The sequence below is a fragment of the Microchirus variegatus genome, assembly GCF_963457635.1.
Source record: "Microchirus variegatus genome assembly, chromosome: 13".
In the NCBI taxonomy this organism is placed as follows: domain Eukaryota; kingdom Metazoa; phylum Chordata; class Actinopteri; order Pleuronectiformes; family Soleidae; genus Microchirus; species Microchirus variegatus.
The window spans coordinates 27,994,962-28,014,068 of NC_139814.1; the positions used below are offsets into that span (position 1 = coordinate 27,994,962).

At 42.5% G+C, this 19,107-nt stretch overlaps 1 protein-coding gene across 1 annotated transcript; it reads right to left on the reverse strand.

Moving 5' to 3' along the window:
* Positions 1-10,352: 10,352 nt before the first annotated feature.
* Positions 10,353-15,972, reverse strand: LOC310935707 (zinc fingers and homeoboxes protein 1-like; the record flags this gene model as incomplete). Its single annotated transcript, XM_083899641.1, has 7 exons — positions 10,353-10,460; positions 10,503-10,874; positions 11,810-11,941; positions 12,029-13,252; positions 13,326-13,452; positions 14,162-14,833; positions 15,632-15,972. 7 exons carry the CDS (start codon positions 15,970-15,972, stop codon positions 10,353-10,355), a joined length of 2,976 nt encoding a protein of 991 aa, XP_083755767.1.
* Between the last annotated feature and the right edge of the window lie 3,135 nt (positions 15,973-19,107).

Sequence of the window (19,107 nt, forward strand, 5' to 3'; positions counted from 1 at the left end):
CTCAGATGTAAACAAACCAGAGAATTCAAACTTTCACATTGAGAAAAAAAAGTCCATAGAGAAAACCAGTGATTTTAGCTCACAGGGACACAGGAGCTGCTGGTCCTCTGCTGCCTCGTGTGGTCACTTTGTGTCACTGAGTTAAGTCTAAAGTAAATATTTTAAAAGCTGAATTCACTAAAATCAGTCATTGTAAGTAAGTGATGGAGGCAGCAGTGGATCAACAACTCCTGTGAACTCCTGTGTGCTGTGATGTTAAAATCACTGGTTTACTCTATGGACTTTGGTGTGGGAGAGTGAGTGACTTTGGTGTGGGAGAGTGAGTGACTTTGGTGTGGGAGAGTGAGTGACTTTGGTGTGGGAGAGTGAGTGACTTTGGTGTGGGAGAGTGAGTGACTTTGGTGTGGGAGAGTGAGTGACTTTGGTGTGAGAGAGTGAGTGACTTTGGTGTGGGAGAGTGAGTGACTTTGGTGTGGGAGAGTGAGTGGTTCACAAACTTCAGTTTTTGTCAAAAAAAAGCTTTTACACCCACAAACTCCAGAGTGTCAGCAGTGATCCTGTGGGAGTGGAGTGTGAACTGTATCTGCACATGTACACACACACACACACACACACACACACACACACACCTGAATCCCCCGCCGTCGTCACGGTGACAGACTGCACATGATGAAGATGAAGATGAAGATGCTCCAGATGTTCACGCCCACACTGCGTCGCAACGACGACAACAACATATGACTGACTGCAGAGGCTGGACACGCCCCCTGACCTGTGACCCTGACACACACACACACACACACACACACACATTCTTGTACTTGCTGCATACTGAGGACCAGCATTTCCACTTTATAAATCAACACAATTACAAATATCTACTTCATGAATGACATCTACAAAGAACTACTGGTTGCAGTACCATAAAATGTCTGCAGGTGGAGCCCCAGAGCAAAAAGGGCTAGAAAACTTTTTCGATGTTATTTTATTTTTAAAATTTTTGGTCCAACATTTTACAAAAACGTCATACTATACTATGTCGACCAAAATTTAAAAAAGAATTTGACAAAAAAAATTTGGTCCAAAATTTGACAAAAACGTCATACTATACTATGTCTTTCAAAATTTGATTATTTTTTTTTACCCAAAATGAAAAAAAAATTTTACCCAAAATTTGAAAAAGAAAATTGACCCAAAATTTGAAAAAAAAAATTGACCCAAAATTTAAAAAAAAAAATTTGACCCCCAAAATATTTGGTCCAACATTTGACAAAAACGTCATTCTATACTATGTCGTCCAAAATTTGAGAAAAAATTTGACCCAAAATGTTTTGGTCCAAAATTTGACAAAAACGTCATTCTATATGTCGTCCAAAGTTTGAAAAAAAAATGTTGGTCCAAAAAAAAAAAAAAAAAAAATTGGATCCAAAATTTGAAAAAAAAATTTTTTTATCCAAAATAATAATAAAAAAAAATTGGTCCAAAATTTTACAAAAACGTCATACTATACTATGTCGACCAAAATTTAAAAAAGAATTTGACAAAAAAAATTTGGTCCAAAATTTGACAAAAACGTCATACTATACTATGTCTTTCAAAATTTGATTTTTTTTTTTTACCCAAAATGAAAAAAAAAATTTGACCCAAAATTTGAAAAAGAAAATTGACCCAAAATTTGAAAAAAAAAATTGACCCAAAATTTAAAAAAAAAAATTTGACCCCCAAAATATTTGGTCCAACATTTGACAAAAACGTCATTCTATACTATGTCGTCCAAAATTTGAGAAAAAATTTGACCCAAAATGTTTTGGTCCAAAATTTGACAAAAACGTCATTCTATATGTCGTCCAAAGTTTGAAAAAAAAATGTTGGTCCAAAAAAAAAAAAAAAAAAAAATTGGATCCAAAATTTGAAAAAAAAAATTTTTTATCCAAAATAATAATAAAAAAAAATTGGTCCAAAATTTTACAAAAACGTCATACTATACTATGTCGACCAAAATTTAAAAAAGAATTTGTAAAAAAATCGACCCAAAATTTGAAAAAAAAAATTTGACCCAAAATAATTGGTCCAACATTTGACAAAAACGTCATACTATACTATGTCGTCCAAAGGTTGAAAAAAACATTTTGGTCCAAAATTTGAAAAAAAAAATTTGGTCCAAAATTTGAAGAAAAAAAAATTTGGTCCAAAATTTGAAGAAAAAAAAATTTGGTCGACAATTTGAAAAAAAAAAATTCAAATTGTCGAAATTGAAAAAAAAAAAAAAAAAATTAACATTTTTTTTTTTTTTTTTTTCTATGATTTCTGGGGGTCGCCAAATCATTTTGGAACAATATATAAAAAAAAAAGTCCTTTTTTTTTTAATATATATATTTTTCCAAAATGATTTGGCGACCCCCAGAAAGCATCTCGCGACCCAATTTGGGGACGGGACCCCAAGGAAACAGTTCCGCTCAAAAAGAAAAGTGAGTGTAAATGTAAGAACATATATGAGGTCTGATAATCATCTCCAGACGAATATTTAATTCTCTGCGCAGTAATGCTGCACCTTCATCCACGGACATGGTAGTGAAAATAGTCTCCACCTAATATAACTTGTAATGTAAACGCAGAACAGACGCAGAACTATACTACGATAAAACTCTGCTGACTGAATGAATGAGGAAATCAAATACCGTGTGTGTCTGAAAGAGGGCGGAGACAGAGAGAAACTCAAGGTTAGTTTCAAAGAGCATGTTACCATGGTAACTGACCGAGAGCTTAAGTTATCTCTCTGTGTGAAACAGGCTAGAGTTTCTCCTCTTTCTCTGCTTTGACTTACCTCCCTTTGTCAAACGGAAAACTCAGAGTTTCCCTCATTTCAGGGTTAAAAGACTCAGAGTTTTCACTAAACCTGCTTTGTGAAACGGACCCTGATGTTCAGTAAACTCTGACCTCAGCTCAGTGTTAAACTGAATTCTGTAAACCACTCACTCTCACACACCAAAGCCACTCACTCTCACACACCAAAGTCACTCACTCTCACACACCAAAGTCACTCACTCGCCCACACCAAAGTCACTCACTCTCTCACACCAAAGTCACTCACTCTCCCACACCAAAGTCACTCACTCTCTCACACCAAAGTCACTCACTCTCCCACACCAAAGTCACTCACTCTCCCACACCAAAGTCACTCACTCTCACACACCAAAGTCACTCACTCTCTCACACCAAAGTCACTCACTCTCCCACACCAAAGTCACTCACTCTCTCACACCAAAGTCACTCACTCTCACACACCAAAGTCACTCACTCTCCCACACCAAAGTCACTCACTCTCTCACACCAAAGTCACTCACTCTCCCACACCAAAGTCACTCACTCTCCCACACCAAAGTCACTCACTCTCACACACCAAAGTCACTCACTCTCTCACACCAAAGTCACTCACTCTCACACACCAAAGTCACTCACTCTCCCACACCAAAGTCACTCACTCTCCCACACCAAAGTCTGTGAACTGACTTTCAGAATTAGAGTTTTAAAAAACATGGGAGTGAATGAGACATTTGAGCCCAACTAAATATATATATATATTATATAATATGTATATACATATACATATACATATATATGTATATGTATATACATATACATATATATGTATATGCATATTATATAATAAATATGTATATACATATACATATATCTGTATATATATATATATATGTATATACATATACATATTTATGTATACATATATATACATGTACATATATATGTATATGTATATACATATATATATATGTACAACATAATTCTTGTGTGTGTGTGTGCAGACTGATGCAGTCGCTGCTACAGATGATGATGAACAGAGTGAGGATATATGAAGAGATGATGATGATGATGATGATGATGATGATGGGGTAAAGAGAGGAGAGCTGTCCTCACAATGACCCCCTCCTCACACACACACACACAGACCCCCCCACACACACACACACACACACACACACACACACACACACTCTCTCTCTCTCTCTCTCTCTCTCTCCTAATCCGCTGAAAAAAACAGAAGAAGATACACTGTTTAAAAAAAAAAAAACGGTTGGATTAACGTCAGAGTTTATTTATATAAACGTTTGAATCAAACTAAAAACTGCCCCCTGCAGGACAGACGGCAGAACTACAAGGTGGAACACGTCGTCAAACATGTTGACAAACATGTCGTCGAAAACGTTGTAAAAACGTTGTCGAAAACGTCATCGAACACGTCGTCAAGCGCGTTGTCAAACATGTCGTAAAAAACGTTGTCACACAGGTCGTCAAAAACAGCGTCAAACTTGTCGTCAAAAACAGCGTCAAACTTGTCGTCAAAAACATCGTCAAAAACATCGTCAAACTTGTCGTCAAAAACATCGTCAAACTTGTCGTCAAAAACATCGTCAAAAACAGCGTCAAACTTGTCGTCAAAAACATCGTCAAACTTGTCGTCAAAAACATCGTCAAAAACATCGTCAAACAGGTCGTCAAAAACATTGTCAAAAACATTGTCAAACGCGTCGTCAAACACGTCGCCTAACGCATCGTCAAAAACATCATCAAAAACATCGTCAATGCGTCGTAAAAAACATTGTCAAACTTGTCGTCAAAAACATTGTCAAACACGTCGCATAACGCATCGTCAAAAACATCGTCAAACAGGTCGTCAGAAACATCGTCAAACACGTCGTAAAAAACATCGCCTAACGCATCGTCAAAAACATCGTCAAATGCGTCGCAAAAAACATCGTCAAACATGTCGTCAAAAACATCATCAAATGTGTCGTCAAACATGTCGTCAAAAACATCTTCAAAAACAACGTGAAAATATGTCATCAAAAACGTCGTCAAAATCACTGGTTTTCTCTATGGACTTTGGTGTGGCAGAGTGAGTGACTTTGGTGTGGCAGAGTGAGTGACTTTAGTGTGAGAGAGTGAGTGACTTTGGTGTGGGAGAGTGAGTGACTTTGTTGTGGGAGAGTGAGTGACTTTGGTGTGGGAGAGTGAGTGACTTTGGTGTGAGAGAGTGAGTGACTTTGGTGTGAGAGAGTGAGTGGTTTACAAACAGTCTCACACTGAAGATAAAGGTGTGATTTACTGACTCCTGAATGTTTTACAGTGTAAAATCACTGCCATGTTTACAGTGTATCACAGACTCAGCAGCAGCAGCAGGGGGCGCTCACGCTGCTGCGTCACTGTCTCTTTGTCTTGAACAGAAACGCGTTACAGATGTTCAGGTTTAGTTTGAGTTGAATGTGATCATTGAAACAAGACACACACACACACACACACACACACACACACACAGAAGTAGGTCAGTAGTGAAAGGCTTCAGTTGTCCTCACACGGCCTCTGCTCGGCCTGTTTCACCACGTGTCGACTGTTTCTCCTCCTCCTCTGTGTGTGTGTGTGTGTGTGTGTGTGTGTGTGTGTGTGTGTGTGTGTGTGTGTGTGTGTGTGTGTGTGTGTGTGTGTGTGTGTGTGTGTGTGGTCGTGTAACCCGTGTTTTTGAGGAAGAACCGACGCCACAAAATGAGGCCGAGCTCAATTTGAGTGTGTGAAAGAACGTGACTCGACCACTGCACACACACACACGCACACACACACACACACGGAGAGACACACACACACACACACACACACACACACACTCACACACACACACACTAATGGTTTGTTTCTGTGAACTTCCCAGATGAGGGAGAGAAACTCAGGATTATCTCAGATGATTTACAGTGAAGCTGATTGAGCTCACACTGCCACCTGCTGGACAAACACACACACACAGTTTTTTATGATGTTATATTTATTCTATTCTTTTTCATTTCAAACACAAATATATATTATTTTATTTATTGTTGTCACTTTTTTTAAAGCTTAAAGAAAATCTAATAATTGTTTTATATAAAGTTTGTTCTTTCACACTTTTTTTCCTAGGTGTAAATTTTAATTTTAGTTTAAGTCAAATTTGCTAAAATAAAAAAGCTTATCTTTACGATCGGCACAATAATCTCGTAAAATGTAATGTTTTTATTTGCATCATTTTATACTATATTATATTCTTTATCATCACATATGTTATATGACAATAAAACATTTTATTATACTCGTTTTATTTTTTATGTAAAATATTTTTTTTATTGTAAGAAATATAAAATCTTATATTGATTATACATTTATTCTTAATTCTTAATTTTGTTATTCTACATTTTATTTTATATATAGTATATTCTTTAAAAAAACACTGAGTTAATATAATTTTATTAATGATTATTAGTATTATTATTGAATATACATTATATTTAATGCATATTAGAAACTTGAAGTGACAAAGATTTTATTTGATCCACTCACTCTCTCACACCAAAGTCACTCACTCTCCCACACCACAGCCGGTGTGGGAGAGTGAGTGACTTTGGTGTGGGAGAGTGAGTGGTTAACAAACTTCAGTTTAACTCTGAGATAAAGACGTGAACACGTTCTTAAAGACGTCGTAAACTCAAACTGAGTTGATTTCATTAATTGAGGCTAAATTCCTTGACTTTTCTCGAACTTTCCCTTTAAAAATGTAAAAATGTGAAAATATAAAAAAAAAACAGCAAGTTTTTTTTTTCACTTTTTATTTCGTTTCATTGCAGACAAAAAAAAATATCCATGACTGAAATCCAGATATAATATTAAGAATAAATAAATTAACTGGTTTATTAAAGCAAACGTGAACAGACGGCTCCCCCTGCTGGTCGTTCTGTGACGCTTCACAAACACAGGAAGAGAAAAAACAAAGCTCAATAAAAGCTTATTTCTTTATTTTTATTTTTTCTCACACGTACGAAAAAGATTAAAAAGTTCCCGTTTTTTTTCGTGTGATGAAAAAAAACCTGAAGATCGTTAAGTTTTCACCCGTATTCTTCAACCACGTCTGTTTTTACGTTTGTTTTCTCTGACACTTTGGCGACGACATAAAGAAACAACATCATTATTATTATCATTGTTATTATTGTGTTATTTTCATGCATACAGTATTAAACATGTCAAAGACTCACTGAGGTAAAGTTTTCTGTTTCCTGAAGAAAAGCAAACATGCTTTTGTTTTCTAAACCTTTTTTAAGAGTTTTTTTATTTCATCATTTATGTGAATGAGGAAACTAAGGAGGGTTATTAGTGCCACGTGATGGAAAACATGAACAAGAAAGAAAATTCTGACAAAAAACATCAGACTTTCTGATTTTAGAATTAGAATTCCAAATTAAATCTTTAAATTCCAACTTAAATCTCAGAATTCTGACTTTAATGGTCAAACTAGGTCTTTAATTTTCAAATCCCGACTATAATCTCAGAATTCACGATGTGTTTTTGTTTACATGTGGCACTAATTTCCTTCCATAGAGACAAACTGTTTGGGTTTAAAAACATTTGAAGAAAAAAAAATCCACCTCAAAAACATCGTTCTTTTTTTCTTTTTTTACGTGAACTCGACAGCGACTGTAAATCAAAATGGCCGACGTGGCGCCTCTGGATTGGTCCTTTGTGGCCTGGCTGCAGGATGACGACATAGGCCCCGCCCACTCCAGTCAGCGGGACATATTTGTGATAGAGAGTGAAGCCTGATTGGTCGAGCATGTGACGTAAACGTTAGTTTTTTTCCAAGTTACGTTGACTCTTCGGTTTTCTTTTCAGATTTCAGAAAATACAATCTAATTAAGTCAAATATGCTAAAATATAAAAGCATATTTTTACGATCGCCACAATAATCTCGTAAATAACTAAATCCCGAGCTGTAAAATTGCGTAAGATTTGTGTAAACATGATAATCTTATTGTGTACGAACTCATCGTAGGACGACATTTTTTTCTTCAGTATTCAAAGAATAAGGTGGAAATCTGCGACATCGTGATTTCAAATAAAAAGCTCTCAGGGAGGGGGCGGAGCCTAGTCAACCTAAACCTCAGGGGTGGGCGTCGCCAGAGACGTCACAGCGCGATATAATGGTGTTGCAAAATCACGGAGTATTTGTAAAGTCGTGTATTGCGATAAACTCTCACAACAGCTCGAGTGAACACTTAGCGCCATCTACTGGACGCAAACGTCAAGGTACTTTTTTTTTGCTAATCCACAAAAAAGTTTTTTGTTTTGATTCAGATTTTAATCAGGTAAAAAAATGTTTACTTCGTATCTCAAAAGCGATACAATAACCACGCAGAATATCGCGATATTTCACTGCATCGACCCCCCCCCCACACACACACACACACACAATCATACTGTCAATCACAGAATAGCCCCGCCCCTAAAGCACCCATTTGACTCTAAATGTGTCCATAATTTACAAAATGGCCGCTTTGCTTCAGATTATGACAACAAAATAAAAAATGCTTTGCCCTCTAGTGGACGTCAAAGAGTTCACACTGTGTCACATGACCCATCTTTAACAGCTGCCGCCAAAATAAAAGCTTTTGTCGATATATATATTATATGTTTTTTGTCTTTTTGAAGGTGGATTTTCTTTGATTTGTGCTGTTTTTCCTGTCGTGAAAATAAAAACCCTGAAGTTAAACCGTTGAAAGTGAACGGACCCAAACTCCTGCAAACGTGGAAATGATCTCAAATACGGACTCAGTTTCCATCGAGGTACAAAAAACAAACCAACAGGAAACAGAGTTCAAATGTTGACGCACATTTTCACAAACAAAATGGCACTAAGTTTGTTTTTGTTTGTTTTTTCATTAAAAACGTGGTTTTAAAAACCTTTTCTTTCGAGTAAAAGTTTGGGCAGAAAAACATCTCGATAATTTCCTCTTTTATTGTGAAAAACCGTGCGAGGTCTCACCTCTTAGAAATGTCTTGGAATTTTTCTTCTTTATACAAATTCACCTACAATCACCTTAAAACATAAGAAAAGTGACATGAAAGGCCAATGATGCGAGCCCTGCCCTTTGGCCCCGCCCCCTGGCCCCGCCCCCTGGCCCCGCCCCCTGGCCCCGCCCACCTTACTCTGAACGTGGAGTTGGTCCCAGAAACAAACTCTTTGTCCTTAGTCTCAGTGTTTCTCAGGTTCAAAGTTCACCGGGACGCCGTCACGTGACCCCGCCCCCTGCCCCGCCCCCCCGGCAGCTGAGAAACACTGACGCACAAACTCACGGCGAGGAGGCGACGCCCACTCTGTGGAGAGAAGAAAAAAACACCACAGAGATCGTTCAGGTTCGCTGACAGTGCTGTGAGCGCCCCCTGCTGCTGAGAACCAGACACAGAACAAGAGGCTCCCACACCAAAGTCACTCACTCTCGCACACCAAAGTCACTCACTCCAACACACCAAAAGTCACTCACTCTCACACACCAAAAGTCACTCACTCTCACACACCAAAGTCACTCACTCTCACACACCAAAAGTCACTCACTCTCACACACCAAAAGTCACTCACTCTCACACACCAAAGTCACTCACTCTCTCACACCAAAGTCACTCTCTCTCCCACACCAAAGTCACTCACTCTCCCACACCAGTCACTCACTCTCCCACACCAAAGTCACTCACTCTAGTCACTCACTCTCCCACACCAAAGTCACTCACTCTCCCACACCAAAGTCACTCACTCTAGTCACTCACTCTCCCACACCAAAGTCACTCACTCTCTCCCACACCAAAGTCACTCACTCTCCCACACCAAAGTCACTCACTCTCCCACACAAAGTCACTCACTCTCCCACACCAAAGTCACTCACTCTCCCACACCAAAGTCACTCACTCTGACACACCAAAGTCACTCACTCTCCCACACCAAAGTCACTCGCTCTCCCACACCAAAGTCACTCACTCTCCCACACCAAAGTCACTCACTCTCTCACACCAAAGTCACTCGCTCTCCCACACCAAAGTCACTCACTCTCCCACACCAAAGTCACTCACTCTAGTCACTCACTCTCCCACACCAAAGTCACTCACTCTCTCCCACACCAAAGTCACTCACTCTCCCACACCAAAGTCACTCACTCTCCCACACCAAAGTCACTCACTCTCCCACACCAAAGTCACTCACTCTGACACACCAAAGTCACTCACTCTCCCACACCAAAGTCACTCACTCTCCCACACCAAAGTCACTCACTCTCCCACACCAAAGTCACTCACTCTCCCACACCAAAGTCACTCACTCTCACTGGTTCACTGGTTTTCTCTATGGACTTTGGTGTGGGAGAGTGAGTGGTTTACAATACAGTGACAATAGCAGTGGTTTCCTCCACCTCCAGGGGGCGCTAACATGACAGCGTTACACATACTTTCAGCAGTTAATCCAGATTATGTTGGTGGTCAGATTAGTCACCTGCTCATGTCTGCTCGTCTGCCGCCGGCTGTGATTGGCTGATTCCTTCACCTTCCTCCTCCTGGGGCTCCTCCTCCTGGAGCTCCTCCTCCTTCTCCTGAGGCTCCTCCTCCTGATCCTGGGGCTCCTCCTCCTGCTCCTGGAGCTCCTCCTCCTGCTCCTGGAGCTCCTCCTTTTTACAGTCGTCATCTGAAGCCTCGTCTCCTTGTTCCTTCACCTCCATCTCTCCATCACTGTCCTGCTCTGCCGCCTCCTCCTCCTCCTCCACCACCTCTTCTTCCTCCTCCTCCTCCTCTTCCCCCTCTTCCTCCTCCTCACCCTCTTCCTCATGCTCCGCCCCCTCCTCCTCCTCCTCCTCGCTGAAGGGTTCCTTGCCCTCCTCGGCCCTGGTGGCGGTGGAGGAGAACCAATCCCTGACCTGCTCGTAGCTCATGGTGGACTTGATGACCAGGTCGTCCAGGTCCTTCTCGCTGAGGCCGCCGTGTTTCAGGTAATAATCCTTCAGGAAGGATTTACCCGACTTCACCTGCCACACAAACACAAACATCACGTTATGATTTAAATCCCAAAGTGTTTGGGTTTAAAAACATTTTGGAGAAATTATGAAAAAAAAATCCACCTCAAAAACATTGTGAACTCGACAGCGACTGTAAATCAAAATGGCCGACGTGGCGGCTCTGGATCGGCCTTTTGTGTCTGGCTGCAGGATGACGACGTAAGCCCCGCCCAGGGATGTAAATGTTTTTTTCAGACATTAGTAACTTTGATTCTTCCGTTTCTTTTAAGATTTCGGAAAATACAATCTGATAAAGTCAAATACGCTAAAATATAAAGCACATAAAAGCATAAGCAATAATCTCATAAATAGCTAAATCCCGAGCTGTAAATTGCGTAAGATTTACGTTAATAATCTTATCGTGACGCTTGTACGAACTCATCTCAACTAATTTTCTTCTTCAGTATTCCAAGAATAACGTGGAAAACTGAGATATCGTGGTTTCAAATAAAAAGCTTCGGGGGAGGGGCGGAGCCTAGTCAACCTAAACTTTAGGGGTGGGCGTCGCCAGAGACGTCACAACGCGATATAACAATGTTGCAAAAACATGTGAGTATTTGTAAATTCGTGTATTGCGATAAACTCTCACACGTCAACGTACTTTTTTTTTTTGCTAATCCACAAAAAAGTTTAATGTTTTTGGGTTTCTTTTAATTCAGATTTTTATCGGGTAAAAAAGCGTATACTTCGTATCTCGAAAGCGATACAAAAACCACGCAGAATACAATAATCTCGTAAATAGGTAAATCCCGAGCTGTAAATTGCGTAAGTTTTATGTAAACATAATAATCTTATTGTGACGCTTGTACGAACTCATCATTTTTTTCTTCCGTATTCCAAGAACAACTTAACAACCAGCATAATCTGGATTAAAAGATGAAAGTACGACATACACCAGCACAGACCTTGATGGCGGTGGCGCCCCCCTGTGGAGAGCGTTTGCAGGAGTTTGGCCGGCGTGTCCTCCTGGACCAGCCCCGGTTACGCTTCCTGGACTTCCTCTGAATCTTGGCTCCACCGTTCAGCGCCTCGTCCCCCTGCAGGTCAGACGTGATAAAGAGAGCAGCGGTTAGAATCGACTTCCCATGATGCTTTGCAGCGGTTCCGGACGTGCCGGGAGCTACCTTGCCGCTCTGGTACAGGTAGAACCACTTGAGGCTGCTGTTCTTGCAGGCGTAGCGCGTGTCTCCGAACCAGTTGACGATGTAGGACCTCTGCAGACCGCTGTCTTCGACCATCTGGTCGTACTCCTCGGCCGTGGGCCACTGTGAGCGGACGAAGGCTTTCTTCAGGACGTGCAGCTGCTCCGGTGACTTCTTCGTGGCCTTCCTGCAGGCAGGGGGCGACCTCTGCCTGTCGCGAGCCGAGGGCGGCGGCGCGGCGGCTGCTTTGGCTTTGTCCGTGTCGCCGTCGCCGTCTTTCGCCGAAGTCATTTTCCGCCTCTCGGTGAACCAGGCGTCGACCTCTCGCCTCGTCAGCTTCGTCTCGACTCGCAGTCGACTCAGCTCCTCGTCCGTGGGCGTGTCCGACGTCTGGTAGCTCGCCTCCAGGACGAACAGCTGCTCCGGCGTCTTTTCCTTGAACTTCTGCGGCGTGAAGTCGGGGAACGCGTTGCGGAACTTGACCCGGGTGTTTCCGGAGGGGCTGGACAGCGCCGGGGGGCTGGACAGCGCCGGGGCGCTGGCGGAAATGGGCGAGGAGTCGCTGGCGTCGTCGCTGGAGTCGATAACGATGGTGGCCACGTTGTCGCTGTTGCTGCTGCTGTTGTTAAGGCTCCCGCCGCCGATCCGCCCCACTCTGCCGCTGCCGCCCGACGACGGCGCCGACAGCTCACTCAGCAGCAAGGCGTGATGGTCCTTGGCGTTCCTCTGGTTGTAGCGCGTGTCGCTGAACCACTTCTTTATGGCTCGTTTGGAGAGTCCGGTGACCTGCATGAGGCGGGAAATCTCCGCCTCGGTGGCGAACTGCCGCCGCCCGTAGCTAGCCTTCAGCTCCGCCAGCTGCTCCTTGGACTTCTTGGGCTTCGAGCCGCTCGCGTCCAAACCGAGCGCCATACTCGCCGAGGAACCCGACATCTCGGCGTTCGACTCCGACGTGGAGGGCTCGGCGGCTTTGGGCTGGTTGCCGTGGACGCCGGCGACCGTCAGCGTGATGGGCGAGGCGACCGGCATGGCGCCGCCGTTAGCCGCTAACTGAGTGAGGACGAGGCCCGGCTGTCCGACGATCTGACACGTCTGGAAGATGGACTGCAGGCCGTTGGTGGTGGCGAGGCTGGTGGGGATGACGGTGATGGTCTGAGGGACGGACTGAACCGTGCCGTTGAACTTCTTCCTCCGAGCCTCCTCCACCTGCACACGAGCAAACATTAACACACAAAGACGTGTGTGTGTGCGTGTGTGTGTGTGTGTGTGTAGCCCTGACCTCCTCTGGTGTCCAGCTCACTCCATGTTTCAGCCTCTGAGCAGAAAACCACACCTTGATCTGCTCCTCGCTGAACTTGGTCTGAGACGACAAACCTGTGATCTCTGACACCGACGGGTACGGAAACCTGCAACGCAACAACACACACACACAACATCAACGCAACATCACACACCACCATCAACATCACACACATCATCATCATTATGTTATTCACAGATCTGAAATTTCCGATCCGTCTGTGCTTTAACGTTTGCTGAAATGTCTCCACAGGTGATTCCCCGACTGCTCTGACAGCTGGCTGCAAAAAGTGGAATGGATTTCCCAAACGGATCGGAACGATCACTAAATTAATCATCAATTATTTTGAAAATCAATCGGTTTGAAGCTTTTTTCATGATTAAAACAAGATTTCTGATTGTTTTCTGTAGTCGCTGTAAAGTCGCTGTAAATTCAGCATAAAGTCGGCGTGAAGTCACTGTAAAGTACCTGTAAAGTAGCTGTGAAGTAGCTGTAAAGTTGCTGTAAAGTTGCTGTAAAGTCGCTGTAAAGTCGCTGTAAATCCCTGTAAAGTCGCTGTAAATTCCTGTAAAGTTGCTGTAAAGTCGTATATATGTCATACTCGGAGTTTATTAAAACCTTATATTAAATCAACAATAACGATAATAATAATAAAGAAAACAGAGCATCCATATCGGAATAGCATCGGTATCGGCAGATATCCAAATTCAGGTATTGGATTGGAAGTGAAAAAAGTGCATTTGTGTGTGCGTCCGTGTGTGTGTGTGTGTGTGTGTGTGCGTGTGTGTGTCTCTCTGTCCGTGTGTGTGTGTCACCTGTTGTATGCGCTGATCAGCAGGACGTTGTTGTCCATGTTGCTGTTGTATGATGGGATGCTGCTGATGGGGATGAGCAGCTGCGTCTGCGTTCCACTCTGCTGCTGCTGCTGCTGCAGCGCTGACAGAACCTGAGCTAGCGTTCCTGGAGGCAGCACGCCGCCGACTCCGCCCAAGCCGCCGCCGACCGGGCCTTTGATCTGCAGCAGGTTGGAGCCGTTGACCACGATGCTCTGAGGCACGGCCTGGACCTGCAGCGGCGCCGACACCGGGATGAGGCGAGGAGCGGTGGCGGCGGCGGTGACGGTGATTGGCATCATGGGCGCCGGGGAGAGAACGGGCGGCTCCTTGTCGTCATCGTCATCGTCGTAGTCCTCGTCGTCGTCCTCGTCCTCCACTTTAATGATGTCATCGTCGGCCATCTTGTGCGTGGCGGTGAACTTCTTGGTCTCCAGTCGTCCTCTGATCCTCATGATGGGCGTCTTGCTGAGGGCGATGCCTCTGCACGCCGCCTCCTCCTCCTCATCCTCCATTTTGACGAAGCTGCCGTCGAAGGTGAGGTCGTTGACCGTCTGCTGGAACACGGTCTCGTTGTTTCGCTTCACCATCGTCCGCGTGAAGTTGTCCTCGCCCGGGTGCAGGTGGGCGTTGTGGGCGAGCAGATTGTCGTAACTGCAGGCAGAGGATTGTGGGTAAATTTCAAATTTTAAAAAAAAGGAACGCAGACTCCATTGTTCCCGCCTTTGACCTCAAAGCGGAACATTGAGGTCAAGGGTCGCGATTGACAAATCACAGCATGTCGTTAGGATTTTTTCTATAACACTGAGCACGTAAAGGCACCAACGGCAGTTAACGGCATCAACGTTAGCGCACGTTAATGCATGACTGAACAGGAAAAGACGTGCGTGACGTCATGTTTACGCGGCACCGGAGTCCGGGCACTGTTTACCAGTTAGCTCCGTTAGCTGCATTAGCTCCTTTAGTGTCGTCAACAGGGGAACTAGGGCGTACCTGTTTACTGCGTACGTGTGCGCCGTTTTTTTAAAGGTTAGCGTTACTTTAGAGACTCGTTTTAACAATCGGGAATAACGTAAACACGACGTCACGCGCGTCTTTTTCCCGGTCAGTCGTCATGGAAACGTGTCATGCGTTAACGTTGACACCGTTAGCACCGTTATGCGTTTTCAGCTTCTCTGTGACGTGAACACATTTTACACCTAAAGCTAATTTAACAAAAACGATATCTACGATATCTACGTCACATGATCACGTCTTCACTGTTGATCCACTGCTGCCTCGCGTGGTCACTTTGTGTCACTGCTGCCTCACTGTCACTCACTTTAAATGTGTCGGTCTGTCACGTCAGTGTTTGATTGACCTCAGTGACACAAAGTGACCACAGGAGGCAGCAGAGGACCAGCAGCTCCTCAGAAAAGACGTTTGCTGTCCGTATAAAAGAGCGCCCCCTACCTCTTTGTGTGGTAGTCACACTCCATGCATACGTAGGACGCGTTGATGACGACGTCGGGATGCTCCGTGGACACGTGCACGGTGAACAGGTTGAGCTCGGTCGTCTGGAAGCTGCAGTATTTACACTCGTATCCTCCCTCTGCCGCGTTAGCGTCCAGGTGAAGGTCGGACACGTGTGTGACATCATCGTCCTCTGACGGGAGGCGGGGCTCCGCAGAGGCGCCGTTACCGTCCTCGCCGTCCTCCGCCTCGTCCCCGACGTCCTCCATCTCCTGGTCCGAGTCCACGGCCTCTCGTGGAGGAACCATGCAGGGCGTGGTGGACTTCCTCCTGCTCGCCATCTTGTGGTCACGTTGAGCTGCTGCGCGTGAGAATCTACAGTGTCTGCGTTCAGATCTGTGGCGCCATGAAGGGTGATGTCATCAGTCGAAAGGATTCTGCTCTTTCCTTAAAAGGACAACGAGACTTTAAAACATGTTAACTACGACAAAGACAAACTACAGAGACAAATAACTACAGAGGGACAAACTACAGAGACAAATAACTACTAAGACAAACTACAGAGACAAATAACTACAGAGGGACAAACTACAGAGACAAATAACTACTAAGACAAACTACAGAGACAAATAACTACAGAGGGACAAACTACAAAGAGACAAACTACAGAGACAAATAACTACTAAGAGACAAACTACATAGACAAATAGCTACAGAGGGACAAACTACAGAGACAAATAACTATAGAGGGACAAACTACAGAGACAAATAACTACAAAGAGGCAAACTACAGAGACAAATAACTACAAAGAGGCAAACTACAGAGACAAATAACTACAGAGGGACAAACTACAAAGAGACAAACTACAGGGACAAATAACTACAAAGAGACAAACTACATAGACAAATAACTACAGAGGGACAAACTACAAAGAGACAAATAACTACAGAGGGACAAACTACAAAGAGACAAACTACAGGGACAAATAACTACAGTGAGACAAACTACAGAGACAAATAACTACAGAGGGACAAACTACAGAGACAAATAACTCCACAGAGACAAATAACTACAAAGAGACAAACTACATAGACAAATAACTACAGAGGGACAAACTACAAAGAGATAAACTACAGAGACAAATAACTACAGCGAGACAAACTACAGCGACAAATAACTACAGAGGGACAAACTACAAAGACACAAACAACAGGGACAAATAACTACAGAGAGACAAACCAAAGAGACAAACTAAAGGGGCAAATAACTACAGAGGGACAAACTACAAAGAGAAGAACTACAGAGACAAACTACAAAGAGACAAACTACAGAGACCAATCACGACAGAGAGACAAACTACAGCAAGACAAATAACTACAAAGACAAACAACTACAAAGACAAACTACAGCGACAAATAACTACAAAGACAATCAACTCCAAAGATATAAACAACTACAGAGACTATGGGGGCTTGTACCTGTGTGAGCCCGGGGGCCCATATTGTGTTTGATACGCTCATGACAGTTACAGGGCACGCGCGCGCGCACACACTGTCGTTAGCTAATAGCAGCTAACTCAGTGTTAGCTGTGACTCTTTGTGTTAGTCAGTGTGTGTGTGCGTGCGCTTTTACCTCAAACCGACATCGTAGTTCGTTAGCCTGTTAGCTGTTAGCTGTTAGCGGCGGTGTCCGTGCTGCATCTCTTCATACGCAGTCTTCCGCCTTTTTTTACCCGAACACAGTGAGGAGCCCATCGGCTTCAGCGGCGCACTGAGCCGCTCTTACCACCGGAAACACACCGACTACCGGCCGTTAGCTCCGGTTCCCGCTGACACCGACACCGCTCGCATCGTCCGGTCCGTTTATTTGTTACTAAAAGACGGGGTTCAGTTTAAAAAGGCACCGATAGTTCATCGAATCTGGAGATTTTTTTTTATTCCGCCGTTACAAGCGAGTGACGGTTAACAACTGCATCCGGTCTGAGCGTTTCAATATAAAACCCTCAGCCGAAGTTTTCAAATACGGAAAGCAAACACATTCACAAACAACTCTAATAATAATATAAGTAATTATAAGAAGTTACTTTAAAGACAAATAAAACATTACACCACTAAAACTACTATGAACAACAATATTGGGTATCGAAAAAAATGTCTCTAATATCAATCAATCAGGAAATCACAACTCGTCACAACATCGTTTTAATTGGTAAATAATTCTTGAACTGTGTGTTTTTTTATTTTTCTCCACCGACATGACAATGTTACTGTTTATTTAACGTGAGAATGATGATATAACATCCGGTTAACGTGGATAACCACTCTCAGTCCTTTATTTTGAAAGCATCAATATAAAGCGGAAGCGTCGATCGGTGCATTCACGTTGGTTTGACAGGTTTTTTTTCTCTCTCCTCAAATCAACGTCAGCGTCGACGGTTTGTGTGCGTCATTACGTCATCGACAGACGACAGGAGTGTTTCCATCTTGTACTCATTCAGAAAGTACATGTACACAGAAAAGTACATGCACGCAGAAAAGTACATGGACATCATGTACTGTCACAGTAAAGTACATGTGCACACAGCAAAGTATATGGATGTAAAAGTACATGTACACAGCAAAGTACATGGATGTAAAGTACACACACAGTATAAAATAAAGCAGTGGATCAAACTCAGCTTCATATTCTGAAAATAACTTTTATTTATTGTGACTTTAAAAGAGAGATAAATGATTCAAAGAGAATATGATGAAAAAATACAACAAGAATAAAACAAACCCTAAAATAATCTAGAATATTTCATTCTTTCTGAATCCATCCATTTTTGTTTTAAAATAATTAGTAAAAGAGCAAAAACAAACATTTCATACTTTTATGCTTAAATGGAATCATTCGTTCATTTCACGTTCAAAGAGAATCTTAAATCAGAAATAAAGTCATTTCTTTATTTCTTTATAATCCTAATCCAAAACAACATTTCTGATTTTGTACATAAATCAAATCAAACTGACTTTAAAGTGCAAAAATTTAACAAGCTTTTCAATATTAAATGTTTTAATATTCAACTGAGAATTTAAAAATATGAAAATAAAGTAAAAGCCGTTTCTGTTCAAACAAGATACATTTTTCACTAAAACACTAAAATCACATTTTTCTTTTTAATTTCCTAAATTTGATTAGTATGGAGGAGCGTTAGTGCCACATGTAAAACAGCATGTCTCCTGAGAATAAAGTCAGAAATCTTACATTTTAATCTCAGAAGTCAAGCTGTTTTATTCTTTTGACACGTGGCACTAACGCTCCTCCGTACAAATCACATTTCGGGAATTAAAGAGAAAAATTTGATTTTATGAGGTGAAAAATTGATCTCGTTAGAAGAGCAACTTTTTTTCTCTAAATGTATAAATGTAATTGAAAAAAAACCAGGCTCAATGTTTTTAAAACACAAACAAATACTGAACATAGTTATTTTATA